The 18,010-nt window shown below is 36.0% G+C and overlaps 1 protein-coding gene across 1 annotated transcript; it reads right to left on the bottom strand.

Moving 5' to 3' along the window:
* Positions 1 to 956: 956 nt before the first annotated feature.
* LOC126614457 (fimbrin-1-like) lies at positions 957 to 7,276 on the bottom strand. The gene is made up of 15 exons (XM_050282134.1): positions 6,983 to 7,276; positions 6,237 to 6,403; positions 5,920 to 6,090; positions 5,266 to 5,504; positions 4,990 to 5,161; positions 4,866 to 4,904; positions 4,665 to 4,733; positions 4,437 to 4,553; positions 3,784 to 3,992; positions 3,284 to 3,439; positions 2,868 to 3,067; positions 2,293 to 2,450; positions 2,093 to 2,189; positions 1,889 to 1,980; positions 957 to 1,587 (listed from the first exon to the last, which is right to left on the bottom strand). The coding sequence occupies exons 2-15, from the start codon at positions 6,321 to 6,323 to the stop codon at positions 1,303 to 1,305; spliced, it is 2,091 nt and encodes a 696-aa protein (XP_050138091.1). The 5' UTR covers positions 6,324 to 6,403; positions 6,983 to 7,276; the 3' UTR covers positions 957 to 1,302.
* Positions 7,277 to 18,010: the final 10,734 nt, after the last annotated feature.

Raw genomic sequence — 18,010 nt, 5'->3', positions numbered from 1 at the left:
AAGCCAATGGATCAGAAAATGAGAATAAAATCCGAGTGAAAATAAAACAAAGATAGAACCAGTTGAATCAAATTATTTTAAGCAACAAAAATTAGGCTAATCTTTATTTTGGTGGTCTACGTTGTTGGCAACTAGCTGGATGGTGGAGTCTAAAGTAAACTAGGAAATTTTTTAATTTCATCCCAATTATGATTTAGGCAAGAACTACTATGACCAAGCAAGCACTCATTTTCAATCAGCTGATGTCAATAAAATAAATAAAGTTCATAACGTATCCTAAGTAATCTAAAAGATAGGTAATGATATGAAATGCTAAAACAATGACTAATTATATGTTGCAACTAAAATGATAATGGAAGATGCTAAACATACCTTGCACCTCGCTAAGGCACCGTTCCGTTTAATATAATCCTTTATTAAAGGTGTGTGATCTGCCAGATCATTCTGAGAACGCCTGACGTCATACAAGAACAGTCAAACTTTGCACTAAAAGTAGCAAAACAGAGGTAACAAAGGGTGGTTGTTTTGAAAGCTACCTGAAAACTATAGACAATTGAACCTGCAACGATTTGTAGGATGTTTCAGGCTTATAAGTGAAGGTGAATAGCACTAGACCGTAGTATTATATGGCCACATTCAACTTTATTGCTTAAAGTAAATAAAATCTAAATAAGATGTATATTGCAAATCTAAGATGTGTCAATTTCATGGACCATTTTTTATAAAAAAAAGTTATAAAAATAATGTGAATGCCACCTTAAATCAGTAATCTCATGCCCTCCAAATCAGGAATTTAATCAACTATGGGACTAAGGAACTAAGAATGAAAACTTGATCAACAAAGTTTCCCAATACCTCGATTCCTCATTCTTGATAAGTAAACATGTCGTTAGCGCCCTCGAATGAGGTTAAAGTTCTTAATAACGCAAACGGGTTTGATATAAGCACTTTATCGATACGAAAGACAAAATTCAACTGTCATTCTTCCAGATTAGTAACAAAAAAGTTCTCCAACATATGCTCTTTTCTTGTACATTTCATTTCACCTCTTGCACTTCACTCTCTTTTATTTTCTTTCCATTTTTTACCTCACCCACCAATCAAAAAACATATCTTGTGAATTACATCGTCTCTGGAATGACGTAATTACTGTAAAAACGAAAATTACTATCTACATAGTGGAAGTACTTTACAATGTCGTCCTTTTTTTTTTCTTTTCTTTCAACCTGTGACTCTAACTCTGTTTACAACCAACCATGTTTTTATGGAGCTCTCTAAGTATATTTACGCTTTTCCTTCGACCTACTTAACAGCTATGCACCCTCCTTCCCCTTCCACCCCGATCCCGCCTCCCAGAGGAGTGTTGCTGCCATCATTCTCAACCTGTGTAGTGTCTGAGGCAGTGTCGTCGATGCTCAAGTTTGAAATTTCACCGCCAAGAGAAGAACAGCTTTCATCCTCTCCGCTGATAGATGTTGCCGGTGACGCGTCAACAGGGGATGGCAATCTTTCTGTGTCATCAACTGGTTGTTGCAGACTCCAAAACATAATGCTGGCTGTTAGTGTCAAAAGCATCTTCTGATTCACCTGCAATAACATCACAATAATGACTTGGTGTTAGTTGAAACTGCAGTTTATGAAGTTATATGAAACCCAAAAGTAGTGCTTGTCTATAAATTTCAAGGGCACGTCGGAATTTTTTTATCTAAAACGCAAAGCTTCAAAAATATTCGGCCACAAACCGTACTCAATTAAAATGGTGTGACAATATCATTCTCATAAATCATGCAGGTCATCAAAACGATGAGAAGGTGTCACTACTTTAGTCTTTAAGTATTAAATGAGGTAAATCAACAAAAGAAACATTGCAGTTGGAGTTATTCTTTACCTCCATGATGTCCTCAGGCAACAAGAATATGGAACAGCCAAGCTTCCGTGCAACGCTGACTATGTATGTAGCATTCAACTTCTTTTCATCAGCTATAATGGCAACCAAAAAAGCACTTTTCTCATTAGTACTTTATTCAAACTTGGCCAATGGGTCAAGGGCCATTTCTTGCTCAGCTGTAAACGATATTGCAAAGAAGCTTACCACTTTCACCCTTGGTAACAAGATTCCAATTGACAACTCTAGGCTCCACAGCACTGAGAAGCTCGAGGAAGAAAATCCCGTTTGACAGGCTCTTATCCTGGAAAAAAAAATCCCAGGTTTCAGGATACAACATATAAACATATATAGAATTATGACCTCGCTTAAACTTAAAAATGAAAACAGGTTTAGTCTGGTTGAACCTTAAAACTCTCCATTTGAGAAGTTCTGCCTGTGCTTCTGACTTTGTTGTTAGCCCACTTTAAAATATCAGCGTCTGTCATCTCCTTTCCTTGGGAGTGAGATCTTAGATTTTTCAAAAGTTGAAGCATATTAAACCTCATCAACTGCCATAGGAATGCTGAAAAAAAAAAGGGAAAACGTACTTTAGTATTTAACAACAAATTCTAAATAAACAAAGAGATGACGAATAATCCAATTCAAGAAAAGGAGAAAACATTTTATTTATTTATTAACTGCAAGCAAGTAGCAAACAACTAGACAGCATTTTATTCTTGAGAATAGAAAACAAAGAAGCTTAACGTAAAGTCAGATTGTCACCCTCTGAAAACAGATTCATGTAATTTATTAATACACTACATCATGCAACTCCATTGCAGAACTCAAATAAAACTGAGGTAGTCAGTGAAATCAATAGAAGATAACCAGAACCAGTAACGAATAAAATTCGATGTAGTATTTATCCAGCTGCTGCTAAGCTCAAAAGCAAAGGGACTAGGAAGGTGCACACAAGTACATATTGATGAGTGAAAATTACCAAGTATGAGTTTCTTGTTTCCCTGCACAATATCATTTCCAGCTACATTCACCAGCGAGAATTTCAGTTGCTTTCCAATCCTTACAACTTGATTGCAATTCTCCACTTTTCTAAACGGCATTTTAATTGGAGGCTTTGATGCTTGCTTCCAGTTAACTGAACCTGGTGAAACCTTATCGAGTACTTCTAATAGTATCCATCTGCATACAAGAGTTATAAAAGTAAATCCCACATATAAGAGGCTTGTGAAAACGAAAATCATAAATTAATCAGGAAAAAGCAATGTAACTATCTCTGTCAACTGTCAAATAAACTAAATAAATTTTGGCGACATGCAACACTTCTCGCATGTTTGACTCATAATCAACAACTTTTTTAAATATAGAAAACTTTTCAAGTTGATAACTCTTTCTTACCCATTTCTCACATCTTCAAACACATTATTAACATAACTACCAATGCCTAGACTGTTGATCCACAGCCGGAAACATCTCTCTTCTCTTGATGTTTGCACATCATCTGTCATCATCTCTGCAAAAGAAATCTTCTTGCTGTCTGTAGAGAGGCCATTCCTGCACACAGACACAGTATATTCAAACAAATTACCAAAATTATCAAGTACACACACGCACACACACCCAGAGACACAGAGACACGGAGCAGGGAGGGTACGGAGGGGAGAGGGAGGGGAGAAGGAGGGAGGGAGAATGATAAGACCAAAATCTAGGCTACTAGGACATGATTCCATCAGATTCGTTTGACAACATATCATATGCAGGATTGTATGCCTATGCTTATCCTCAAAATTCTCTACCTAATTAGTTCCATCCCATATAACATGTCTTTCGTAAAACAAAACGAAAATAATACAAAGTTACTTTCTGACTATAAAAGATAGTGATAGTTCATTTCCAACCTTTCATGGAATATTTGTGCCACAAATGCCAGATTTAAGTTTGAAGAACCCTCGAGAATGTCTTTTGGAGTCAAGTATCTTTTGCAGTTCATTCTCTCAGCATGATCGAGAACCAACTTTGCCCTTTCATTGGGTTTGGCATCCAATGTAGCGGGATTGCAGTGTTCTGGAGCAAGAACATTAAGTAGGTAAGCATAAGCTTCTCCATCCTGTGCTTGGATTACAAATCATGGAAAAACAATCAGATGGTTTAAACGTCAATTCAAATTGTGAGAAACCAATAATGATACAGCGGTATTTAGCAGTGCACTGCAAGTTCTGATTGAATGAATTATGAAGGAGATAAGTGAGGAAAGAGGATATCACTTGCAAATATTTAAACTGGAAACAATCTCATTAACAATACTAGTCCTTCACACTCTCTTCTATACCAGGACAAATACATTCTGTGTTATATTACCTGTTCTATATATCAATCAGATCATTTCTTTTCAAGTTAGTTTGCGTTGGAGAAATAACAGGATCGTATTAAGAATTCTAAATTCCTTACTGCCTACCCGCAAAAAGAGAGAGAGAAAAAACACAAGAGGAATAACTATGGCACTGCTACTGTGCTAGATGCTCCTAGATATACAATAGGAATGATAAAATACCTTCACGTCAGAAGAAAAGTTTGAAACAGGTTTCTTGTAGCCTGCTTTCTGGAGGTGAAAATTCATCCATTTCAACAAGACCTTCTCAGGGGGTAAACTCAAAAGCTCTTCAACATCCTGTGACATAATAATACAAGAAAAATAAAGTCCTTAACAAATTCTTCTTTTCCAAGAACTTATTAACTACAAAGTTTTCAAAGATAAGTGAAAAATTCCAAACTCGATAACCTTGCTATCATCCACCAATTCTACAAGCTGAGGTGTCTTCTTAAGATTGAGATCTGCCAACAGTTGGATCTGAAGTTTCCATATTGGTTTCATGCAAGGAAAAAGTGAAAAGAGTCAACTACATGAATCAGTACTCCAACTTGCTTAATTCCTCTGTGGTTATGCTAGATTTAGTGCCAAAAATAAACTTTAGCTACCTACCTTTATAATTTGCGAAATCAACCCCAATACCAAATGAGGCTGCAAATAAAAATAACCAAAACAAAAATTTAGTATCCCAAAAATATACACCAAACTAGTTTCAGAATCAAAATTTTAAACGTACTCTGCCTTCAACCAGGTCCTGTGTGCCAATGTTAACCACTGTGCAGCCAATGGCCTTGGCAGAGTTGAGGCAAAGAGTATGGTTCTCATTCCTCTCCCATGGGTTGAGAACCCTTTTGGTGTTAATTGCTCGTTCATCTATTGTCCCAGGCACAGCAACATTTATAAGCTTGCTGCATTTGATCAATTACATGAATTTAAAAAAAAAAAGAATTAAAAAACAGCTTTAACTGACATAACTGCATAGACATTAATAAACTGAACCCTGCTTAAATACCAGAGGAGAACTCCATCTTTTGCAAGGTGGAATAGGTCATTTGTAGATGGGTCTAATGGGAGAAACTGCTTTAGAAATGGGTCATCCCCAAGATAGCTGTTTATGTGAGCCACATAAGATGCTCTCTCTGATTCACTGATTGTATGAAGGAGGGTGGTTGTAGTGGCCTTCAAGAATGATGAAGAGTTCTTTGAACCACCCGATTTTGCCATTGTTTGCCCTTGCAAAATTAAGTATGCCTGTGCAATTTGTGCAAAAATTAATATGTGAAATCCTATAAATTCCCTTGTAAATGTAGCAAATTACATGCAATGGCTTATACACAAAATGAAAACATAAAAAAACATTTCTTCTGATCTGGGACTTCTTTCGATTAAAAAGGGTGGTATAGTACTATGATACTACAAACTGCCACACTTATTCGAATCTAGAGAGGGCAACACACATATGCAGCCCTGCCCCTACATCAAGCAATGCTGTTTCTGCAATTTGAAGTTTTAAACCAACGACCTCCAATCGTTATGCTTATGCCTACTTTGTTCAGCACTACGATTTACTCAGTAACATGCATGGAGGAGTGAGTGTGTGAATGTGCATGTGTGTGAGAGAGAGAGAGAGAGAGGAAAAAGAAAACAAAGAAACAATATGAATCACCTTAAGGAAGGATTCAAAATCAATCTCGTCACTGAAGTCAGACTCCAACCCGCTTAAGATACCTCTGATCTCCTCCTCAGAATACATTTCTCTAAATGCCTTTAATTTCATCATTAAAGGTGGCAAATCTCCAGCCAAAACTTTACCATTCTGATTCTTCACTGAATTAAACTGAAAAGCACAATAAGTTTGCAATTAACTCAAAGCCACATATTAAAGACAAACTATCACATAACATCCAAAAATGCCAAACGATATCAAAATTCAGATCTCCTACACTTTAAACATCAACTGGCCAGGGAACAAATTATACATACTTTGGATTCTAGACTGCGAAGCTCAACCTGCGTGAACTGGCTTTGAAGCGATTGATCCATAATGTGAACACCCAAATAACTTGACATCTCCACCAATTACCAAGTGGAGAAGAAAACGATTTCTCAGTTTTTGAAATCTTCCTCAGATTTCACTGCTGGAGAAAAATCTAGTATGAATATATCAAGCAACAATTCATTAGTCTCCAGAATCATAATCACATCAAATCCATTTAACGTACGCCTAAATCAATCAATAAACACAAAGCAAGGCAGCCTAAATTGTGCTCTATAAAATCATCAACCTATCCTACTCTGTCAAATCCATCATGATGAATATGCCAAATTAAGGCATAAACTTAATTACTAAACCAATGGAATAACGATGAAATTGCCAAATCGGAAATCTAAATCCGAATCAGAAATATATTATCTGCATTGAAGCACCAAATCTAATAAAACAGTAAAACAAACAACATCAACATGTTAAAACATCCAGTGGAGTACAATTCTGCGTCTGTTCATCCTCTGACATGCTAATCATGAACAAAACAAAGAAAGTACGGATTTTGAATCAAACCAATAAACAAAACGCAGAAGTGATCAAAACCCAAAAGTCCAAGTACCAGTAAATATCAAACGCAGAAGTGCTTCTGTTCTTAAAAGTGCTTTTTCAAGAACAAAGTTTGCAAACGAATCAAAACCCAATAAAGAAAACGTGAAATCTACGGCAACCCAGAATTCCATACCTCCAGAAAATCAAGAACATGCACTGAAACCAATGCCCAAATGGATCAATTACTTAGTTCCCCTCAGAACATCGGTGCCCGAGAACCATCCAACGCGTATAATGCAGAAAACAGAGAGATGAGTTTGAGAGAGAGAAGGGTTTAGAGAGAGAAACAGGATCGATTTTCCTTCGTGGGGGAGCAAAGTGTGAGAGAGAGAGATAGAGAGAGGTGTCTGGTAATAAGGACGGACCCGCTGAGAGTCCATACGAAGACAGCCGAGAGTTTACCGTCTCCGAGAGACCCGAATCACGCAGCGATTTGCCTACGCGCGCGTGTACGTTTTGGTTTGGTGGACTCGCTCGTTCTGTTTTACAACGCAGCGCGTGGGCGTACACCTGTTTGGTTTCTTCTTAAACCACTTTTGGAGACTTTTTGGACTCACTCTCTCTCATTTCTGTATTTTTATTTATTTATTTTTCATTTTTATCATTTTCTGTTGGTTTTTTCTTATCACAGAATTTTGGTGACACATAATACACGTGTCCTTCAAATACCAAAGCATGCCATTTTTGAAGATCAGGTTGGGCCAGGTATCCTAGGCATGTTGTTGTTGTGTTTTTTTTTTTTAAATGAGAATAATCGGTGATAAGTTACGGTTATTCATTCATTTTGAGGGTTGGAAAGACTTACATAAACATTTTAACCTCTATTTGACTACAAATATGTCTTTCTAGGCATGTTGTTGGATTGATATAGATTAGAAAGATATACACGGAACGCGTGACTTATCTCTTATTTAGACGTTAATGTATGACGTTTTAAGTTAACATATATTTGTGTTTTTTGGCACTCACTGTAGGTCAAGTAGAAAAAATTATGTTGAGCAGTCATAAGACTCATAACAGGTCGATTTATATGCCAACGGCTACGCATCCAAACAAAACCCGTGACTCTGTGGGTTAACGTCGGAATAAGAGAATTTTGGTAGTGACAAAAGTTTCACGTTGAGGACTTAAATTGAGAGGGAAATGTTAGGTCGTTTATTTATTATTGTATTAATTGGCGCAACTATTGAATCAAAGTCTTTGTATGGGTAGTTGAATTGGCACTTCTTTTGGTAATTGGTATGAGATAACTTTGTGTTGAGACTTGAGTTTTGAAAGTGGTTCAGTAGTAAGGACGCGGACTGCGGTTTTTTAATAAATAAGAAAATGTGAGAGGTTATAGGTTCAATGCTTTGAGCTGGTGATTTGCTTGATTATAGCTACGGGCAATGTGAAATTCTTCATAACCTCTCTAGGCCCGGAAAAGGTGGATGAATAGAGCTTGCCACCAATTGTCCCATTTTTCTTGAAAAAAAAGACTTGAGGGTTTGGTGCTATGGATTTTATGTTACGTATTAAAATTATAATTAAATATTCATATTGAAAATACAAAGCGATATCTAGAATTATCAATAACAACATGCAAAATTTGTCAGCTGAATATGCTTCTAGAAAATAATTAATCTACGAGACTATTTTGTCTCAAAAGAAAACAATTCTAGAGTTACCAAAAAATTAATTTTGGGTGATTGAAGTACTAATTAAGAGAGTTTTTATTTTCAGTTTGAAATATTTTTTTGTGTATTTTTCTCTTTGTATTTGTGTACCCAAGAGTGAACAATGATTTTATTTAAAGCGCTAATAATAATTTCCGTAATTAATCAAGTAAAATACAATGGTATTGGTTATCATGATTCTAAAGAAAATTAGTTAGTGACTTCACTATGGTAGTCTATCATTTTGGAGATTGGGAAGACTCACAAAAACATTTCAACCTCCTCAAAACCATTATTTTGTGATTCACCAGTATCAGAATTAGTTATCATGATATGAATCTTGCTTGTTATTCTTACTTGGGGACAAAGAATAAATGGGTAGAGGGTTGGGCAAGGCAGATAGTTACATCAAAAGTAGACCAAACGTATATCTAGATGGTAAATAATTAAAGTTGTATATAGTATAATTGTAAATTAATGTATTACCTGCCATTTTTCATGAATTGATTGATAAGTATAAAAATGGTTCACTCAAGGCCCCATGTTTGCATGTCAACTTTGTACAGAGATTTGGTGTGTCCCAGCTCCTCCTTTGAAGTAAGTTATAATCCAATGAGAAAATATCCTTATAGGAAGTTCGTGGTCTCCACAACTTTTCTTGCTTTCAAGAGATTGGTTGGTATCAACATTTTTTTAAAGAGAGGTGTGCTATCCATATTTTTTTTTACTTTTCACATATTTTTTTTTAATTTTCGATCCTTGAATTGAATGAATTAAAAAAGATCAAATGACAAAAATTAATAAAAGATGTATAAGAAGTAAAATGATATGTGTGGATATTACACCCTCTTCTTAAATCGCTTCAGACAGTGTACTTTTTCAAACTTTTTTATTTTGAGTTCACCAATTGTACCGGAGACGAACTTACCTACAACACAATATGTACGTTTTTCTCTTATTTCTCGTCTCATGTGATAAATATGGGTGGGCATTTAAATCAGTAAATAAGTATCAAGCGAGCCAACAAACTAAAGAGAAAATTGACTTCACCTAAATTGGTTGTTTGTTTTCGGGTGTAGGCTTGTAGCAAATGGAGAACCAATGTCCACCCTTTTAATTTACAAGCACATTTCATGCATATTGTTCTCTTCATATAATATATACACCTTAAGCTTATTTGCTAAAGCAATTTGTACACGTTATAATAACTGTTTAATTTGAAAAATAGACAAACGAAAGTTGATCAATAACGCATATGAAATTCACAGTAAAGACGGAGAAGGAGAGTTTAATTCTGAGATGCAGTGAGTTAAAGAGAAATATTTTAACTGTGAGAAGTAATATTGATTTATCAATCGCTCAAACTCAATAATAGTAGCAAGTTCGATTATGCTCCCTCATGCAAAAACAAAAAAAAAAAAACAAATAATAGTCCAGTCTTTTGACAAAATAAAATAATAGTTCAATCTTTGGATTAAAAAAACAAATAATACTCAATAAAAATTTTCCTTCTAAAAAATAAAAGTTAGGTTACACTGACATTCATTCATCCCCTTAATTAAGTAGCAGCCACCGCCCACGACCGACCACCGCATCATTCCCATATTCCTGCTCATGTGCAAGCCACCACGGCATCCCAGTTTTTCTTTTTATATGCAATCTTGGAGTTAATTCACTGCTTAGATTGAAATGAAATATGATGATACCAAAAAGATAAAAGAGTAAGGAGAAGAATGGTATCTTGCATAGTTGCATTGATGCATATATACACACAAAATGAACTCTAGTAGACAGCATGATGTAATAGAACTTCGATAAATTAATAACTTCAGAGCAACTCCACCCATGGAGCCCTCCCCCTGGCAATCCACTATTCAATCCACCATATTGAACAGTAACTGTCTTAAATGAATAGTAATTACCATTAATGAACAGTAATTGCCATTTACATCTCCACCCTTGGAACCTCCCTGGCAATAAGCAATAAAAATAATAGTTTTTTATGTTTGTTTAAATAATAAAAAATTACAAAAGCTATCTCTCTCTATCTCTCTCTGACACAAAAAAAATAAAAAATTACAAAACCCTCGGGCCACAGGCCCGTCGACTCCCCACCCCCCCTTCGCTCGACCTCCCACCCTCACTCGGGCCCTTCCCAGCTGGATTTGCTCCCACCGGCCCGAGGGCCCTTTCTCCTCGCCTGACGCCCGAGCAACCAGCAAGGCTGGAGTTGCTCTCAATTGCAAGTGGTGTTTTACTAATGAAAAAATGTTGAACTCTTGTATGACAGTTTAGGTTCAAATTTCGTCAGTGACTAATCTAATATCTATTTTAACAAAATTTATGTTTAACAAAATAAAAAATTAATCATTTTAGTTAAATAATATTTTTGATCGGTTCTTTTTATGACTTTTGTTTATTTAAATGGAGTTTTGGCTTTGATTAAATGTTAATACAATGGAATAAATGTAGTACATAGAACAATGTACAATTTATTTCTGGGAAAATAAATAGATTTGTTAATTTTACTTGGTTAAACAAATACATAGAATTGTTAGTTCTTAAAATGATAAACTCAATATAATATACAATATTTAAGAAAATAAGTAATGGAGAATTAGAGATGTCAACAGTTCGGTTTGGGGATGGAAATGCTATATCAATCCACATAACCACAAAAATTAACCATATCCATGACCGCAGATTAACCATCGGAATTATCCATAACCATATTCACCGAATAACAGATTTCTAATCTGTTAACGGTTATATCCATCTTCGTCAATATAAAAAAATATATTTCTTCAGTTGATGCAATATAAAAAAGATATTAATTTCATCATTAAATATTTGATGTATAAAATGATTCAATGAACGGATCTTGTGGAGTATAAAAATTAAAGCATTGAATTTAAAACATTGATGATGTTGGTTGATACTTGACCATAAGCACCATTGAATTCTCATTGATTTTGATTCAAAACTTTTGACCTTTCCAACAAAATGCAACTTTTGTATTCTCAAGGTAATAGATTATGTGAATAATGAATAGACATATATTTGTATTATATAATACTATTATATTACATATTATTCGGATCAGATTCAAGGACGGATATGAATACGATATCCCTACAACCATATCTAAAACCATAATCAAATAATACTCACAATTTTTCCCCATATTATATAATACTTTTGTATGCATCTCCTTTTAAGCAAGGTATATTGACTAGTATTTAAAAATGAGATTTAAACTACAGAGATGAGAGGGCTAACAAACAAGCAGATTTTTTTACCAAAAATAAAAAGCAAATTTTACCATCAATTTTTTTGTATACTAATTTATTATAGTAAATCGTATACTACCAACCTTTTGCACAGATAAAGTGTCTAGTTGTTGTTTTAATTGACTTTCTTTAAATAAATTAGCATGCATGTTATATGACAAAAGAACCTGTTGGTAGATTGGATTAGTAAATATTGTAGATTGGTGGATATTTGGGTAGTAATTGTTGTTTGTGTTCCTAATTATATTCTTAATGCATTTGTTGTATTGGTGGATATCTTAATATATTGGTTGTAAGTGATCTTAACCTATTCACAACTGAAAAAAATACACAATGATGGTCGCTTTAAAACTAATATGTGGGTGGTATTTTAAAGTTGGCTCACAATATGAGGCTGCTATAGTGCTTGGGGTACAAGAAAGAGACTATAAAGTTTTACTATCGGCACCAAATAAGGGGGGTTTTTGCCAATTACACATGAACATGCCTCCTCAAGCTGGGGTCCATATGTTAGACTTGTTTGACTTGAGGGAAAGCACAAACTACCTTAGTTTAGGAGTGAGATAATTGCATCCTCCTTTGTTGAACCAAAATTAGGAGTGAACTTTGTTGGACATGATGTGAATTATGAAGATAGCTGTTAGTTGAGTGAGGGTTGGGATTGTTGGGTTATCTAGCATATAATTAAATAAAATCCATTTCGATCAATCCACCAGTAAACACAATCGAAACAGATGAATCGAAGAGGAAGCTTGTGGAGGTTGATGTCGAGATGGCCCGAGAAAGCTCACTGGAGTGACGACGGGGCTCATGACGATGGTTGGCAGCAAGAAAAGGGGAAGTGGAGTTGTGAAAGATGCGAAAGATATAGGCTAGGAGAGTTTGTGCTGTTGGGGAGATATAGAAGAAATGAGGCATAAGTCTCAACACAGACTTGGGTGAAAAATGCGAGTTGGGTAAGTTTGGCTTTAGGCTTAAAATTGTTAATAATTGACTTGAAATTGGGATTGAAAAATAAATACCCAATATAGATGAATAATAAAATTAATATATATTTAATTTGATTCGATTTGGTGCGACCACTGAGATCGAAACTAAACCAAAAGATTTCGTTCGGTTCGGTTTGTTCACATTCGATTCAGTATTCGGATCAATTTTCAATTTTTCAAACCCAACACTAAAGTTCGGATGTTATGCAAATGATGAATATGAAGCAAATTTGAGTGTGGAGACTATTTGAGAGGTTGAAGGAGTAGATGAAGAAGCTTCAGAGGAAAAGGAATAGAAGAAGGGGGACCCTTAAGTTGAAGGATATTGACTATGAACATTCCGAGGAAAATGATGAAGGAGGTGTAGATAAAAAACCTGGTTAGATTTCTAATGAAGAATACAATTCGAAAGATTTCACAATAGGTCTGAATCATATGAGAATGAAGCCAATAGGAGGGTTAGAAGAAGGCTCATAACTTCTAAGTTGCCTTAATATAGAAGATAGACATAATTAATCTCACTCTTCATCTTGGGTTTGAATTTTCAAAGATGGAACAATGCATATAGGCAATAAGAGCTTATGGTGCTTCTGATTTATCAACCACTAGATTGGCCAGTAAATGACCCTAAACGATTGAGGGTTAAGTGTCTTGGAGTAGCTTGAGAACTTTGTAAATGTTGGAAGAGATAGACCTTGAGAACTAAAGCTTCTATCAATGAAAACAAGATGACACTTAAAGTTTCTACCGATGAAGCAGTCAAGACATCAATTATGGAGACACTTAAAGCAAGTACAGCGGAAGGAGAAATTTTCCACGCCTTGATTTAGGGCCCAACCCATGGCACGAACCACCTTTCTTTCAGGTGGCGCCACTTCATTTTCATGGCGGTCGATTCCAAAGTATCCGATGGGCACAGAAACATGTTATTGAATTATACATGCAAGTTTCTTACAATTTTTTTTTAATATTTACCTTACCGTGATGATATGGAAAACAAGGCTGGTTAACTAATACAAGAATGCTTATTGTTTACGGGAAATGGGAAAGAGGGAACATTAGGAGAATTGTTTATGGCTGATACAAGAGTGCTTATTGTTGGATCTCGATCCGCTTGGTAAGTCTCCACAGACTCACGGCCTTAGAAAAATTTATTTCATTTGCAATTTTTTTTAATTGCATTAACAGTGGGTATCGTGCAGGCTCTTTGTTATGAATGTAGAAGTTGGCTTTTTTTTTTTTTACAAGAAACAATAGAGTGGTATTTCATTGTTCTTGACAAACAATTACAGAGGTTGCCATTCGGGTACAAAACATCTAGTGATCAAGAATTGAGCTAGAGTAAATTTGTACAATTAAACAAACAACAGTAAACCCCTTTACGGCTACCACAAGCACTAGCCTACCCTGCAAAAAATCATCAATACAAATCTGTCACAAAACCCAATAGACGCAACATACCTATATCAACCACCACATAGGTCATCATACAATTGCGAGGCGATATACAGTCATCACATGGGCGAGACCACAAAAGTCATCGTTGAAATACGATACCACAAACCCATCGTTGAAATACAATACCACAAACCCATCGCTTAAAGCGAAGACAACATCCAACATTAGCAAACACGCAACCATAACATTGGTAGAGCTAGGCAACAAAATTAAACACTACTTTGAGAAAGGGACCACTGATCAGCTCATTTTAGCGAGCAAGACACAGACCAAATCTACAATTTCACCGCACTAGTGAGCTTTGCTGCATCCATAAGTAGATCAGGTTACACAAGGGCAAAGTTAACTCATGCGGATCCACAAGACAACAACGCCAACATATTTGAACACCCAAAGTGGCAGGTCCGCCGAATTTGAGCATGCAAGAATGCGTAACCACCAAATCGGTCGAGGAAAGCGCCACCGCCATGGAAACAAGATGATGGAAGTGAAACCAACCACCAGCAACCACGAAACCATTCCTGACCACATATCTAGCCCCAAATTATCAAAGGACCTTGAAATGGGCAAGGCTCGGATTTGGGAAAGGCACAAAGCCATGGAGGAGCTGTTCACAAAATGGTGGGAAAGAACTATAGAGGGAGGAGATGAGGCGTTGTAGAAGCTAAGACTATCTCCAATGGTTGGGCTAAAAGCTAAATATTTTAGCCCGGAAAATTTAGTTTTTAGCCTAGAAACAGTTTTTCTGTTCCAACCGTTATAGCCTAAAATTTTAGCTTGGGATTATTAAAGAATGAACTTAGACTATTTTTTTTGTTAAATTAAATTAAAAAAATAAAATAAATATGTAGACTATTGTAAATTAATTTTATGAACATTTTTATCTAAAAAAATTTAAATTCCGATTTCTGGGCTGAATTTTGGGCGGAATCTGGCATTGGTTTAGCATTTAGCCCAAATTTTCCCCTTGGGTTAGAGTAGGTTTAGGGGGAAATTTTGGGGGGTAATTTGACTTTTAGCCCACTATTGGAGTTGGTCTAAGAAAGGGTAAGGGGGGACGCGGGAGAGGGGGAAGTGAAGGGAATAATAGATGTGGAGGGGTTGGCTAAGGGTTAAAAGGGAGAGAGATGCTAAGAAGAAGGTGGGGAGTGGCTGCCACCGATCATCAACACGATCTCATTAAAAGGGATCAGGTGACAACCTCCATCGTCTCCATTTGTTGGCTAAAATGGGAATCCCTCTCCTTAAAAGCATGTATTGTTATATATCTTTTAGGGTGCGTTTGTTGCACGGGACTGTCTCGAAGTAGATTAGCTGCAGGGACTAAGTTGGATTGGTTTAGACTAGACTAAACTGGACTAGCTTAGTGAAGCGTTTGGTGCAGTGTCAGACTAAGAAGCAGAATAACAAAAATATGTGAAAAATGGATCTTTTTTTAACTAAAGAAAATATAATGCCTAAATAATGTTGAATACCACGCCGTGAAAAATTGTATCAATTGATAAATTTTACACCCAATGTTTGAAACTTGAAGGCCTACTTGAAAATAAATACAATAAATATTGCACCAAAAGCCATGTGTGAACATATATAAGATATTCTACAAGCAAATGTTACAATAAGAAATAAAACAATAAACTTGACGCAAAAATGTTGTTAAAGGATGTCTTTGGAAGTCTTGTTGTTATGAGCTAAATTGAGTCTCGAAACTGAGTGTATGGCATTCAAGATTCCCCAAGTTTAGCACAACAACAACTCCCGTCTCACAGAATTCAGGAATGCTAATGAGTCATTTCCATGTAAACCAACAAAAGTCCTTGTTAAATACATAGAAAGTGAAATCACATGCCAAGAAAACTTTACTCTTCCACTAGACATCGTAATTAAGCTTAGACAAAAGAAGCAAGCATGATACAAGGCAACTATATCAAAAGAAAGTAAACTCTGAGAAATATACAAAGATGCAAAACTTCATGTTGTCCTAGTCTTAAGTATATTGCTTTATGTGAGAATATGTAACTGAAACCCCATCAATAGAATCAGCAAGGTCTCAACAATAGCACAATATTTTTAGAGCAAAGGCATTGGATTCATTTAGTTGTAAACTTATTCAATACAATCTGTTCCTTTTTAATTTGCACATGAGAAGTCGGAGTCTTATGAGAAGTGCCACACCTAGAAGGTCAGCATCTCCAATGCGGAGGATTCAAATAGAAAGAACAAGGTATCGTTGAGCTGTTGCATTAACCATTAAGAGCCTCAATTACTTTCCTTCTAGGGAAAAGCTTTTTTTTCAGAAGAGGGTGAACCTGAACACTCACACAAGAAATCTGAGAGCAATGCACAAAGGATAAGTGTTCAAGATGTAGTTAGTCTTTTCGAAAGCAAACAAAGAGATCAAGCTGCTGTGGATGCTCAAAAAATGAGCTCGTTAACAAATATCTCTGTGAGTACAAATAAAGCTATATTAAAAAGATGAAGCTCAGGTTTGGGGGAAACTTCCACCCAAAGTCAATCTAAAATTGCCTCTGGAGATAATGGTCTAATGACTTCCAATGATATAAAGAATGGTGTGGCGCCAACATCTTCAGAAGAAATGAAACCAAAGTATGATATTTTACCCACATATCAAAGTACTATTGAAGCTCCTAAACCGGCAGTTAACGAAGGAAGATTTGAGAAAAAATTTAGTCCAATTGATATTGAAGTAGACTCTACTATAACTCTGGGAGAGAAAAGTAATCAAAAATCAATAGCTTCAATGGGATGGAGTCAAGAAAGGGAAGCAGAATTGAACCAAATGCTGATGAAAATGATGGAAACTAAACCTGTTAAGCCTGTTAAATCTACAAAGCCTCAAGCTACCAGAAATCAAAGCTTTCCTTCTGAACAGAGAGGTGGCTTTTAAGACCACAACAAGGAGAAGAGAGATGAAAAACTACGAGGTGAGAATTCTAGAAAGCGAGCAAAGAAAGAAGCACAATTTATAGCCATGCAGCGAATTCTTAATGAAAGGAAAGCCGAAATGTCGTCTACAAAGGCGAATGATATTAATACAAAAACGTGCTACGCAGAAGCCCAAAAAATTAGTTGGAAAAGTATCTCAACCTGCAAATCCTAGAAAGGAAAATGCAAAGCTTTCTATTACAAAGAAGGCTTCACCTAGAACATCACCCATGCCTGCCACACGCAAGTTGTGGCCATCAACACCAACACTAAGAGCCACAGGGGCATCGCCAGCTAGAACTCCTGTTGGGCTTACCAGCACTACCCCGACCCGTAAAAAACCCAAGCCAAACAACTAGAAGGTATATATAAGCATAACAACTAGAAGGATTATACGAGGAATCAATCAGAACCCATTAATAATTTTGAACCCAAAACAACAAAATCAATCAGAACCCAATAATGATTTCACAATCTACAAAACAAAATCATAGAAATAGGTCGTCGAATTTGGAATTTACGAGATGAAGATGAGCAGGACGAGCGAGAAGGACCAGCGAGGAGGACGACCAAGAATGAGGAGCGAGCAACACTCTCGAAGACAGGCTTAGCAATCTCGTGAGAATTGGAGGTTCTCGCTAAGAACGTTTAGCGACGGAGCGAGTACCAGCTAATCCCATTAAACTTAATCCCCGCACCAAACAAACATTGGATTATAGTCTAGTCCAATGAAACTTAGTGAGCCCAAACAAACACACCTTTAAGGTCTTAATGGTCATTTTACAAATAAACAAACTTGTAATTAAATATTTCATTAAAAATG

The sequence above is a fragment of the Malus sylvestris genome, chromosome 3, assembly GCF_916048215.2.
Source record: "Malus sylvestris chromosome 3, drMalSylv7.2, whole genome shotgun sequence".
Classification (NCBI taxonomy): domain Eukaryota; kingdom Viridiplantae; phylum Streptophyta; class Magnoliopsida; order Rosales; family Rosaceae; genus Malus; species Malus sylvestris.
The sequence above is the reverse complement of the archived record's forward strand: the minus strand, read 5'-3'. Positions and strand labels throughout refer to the sequence as shown.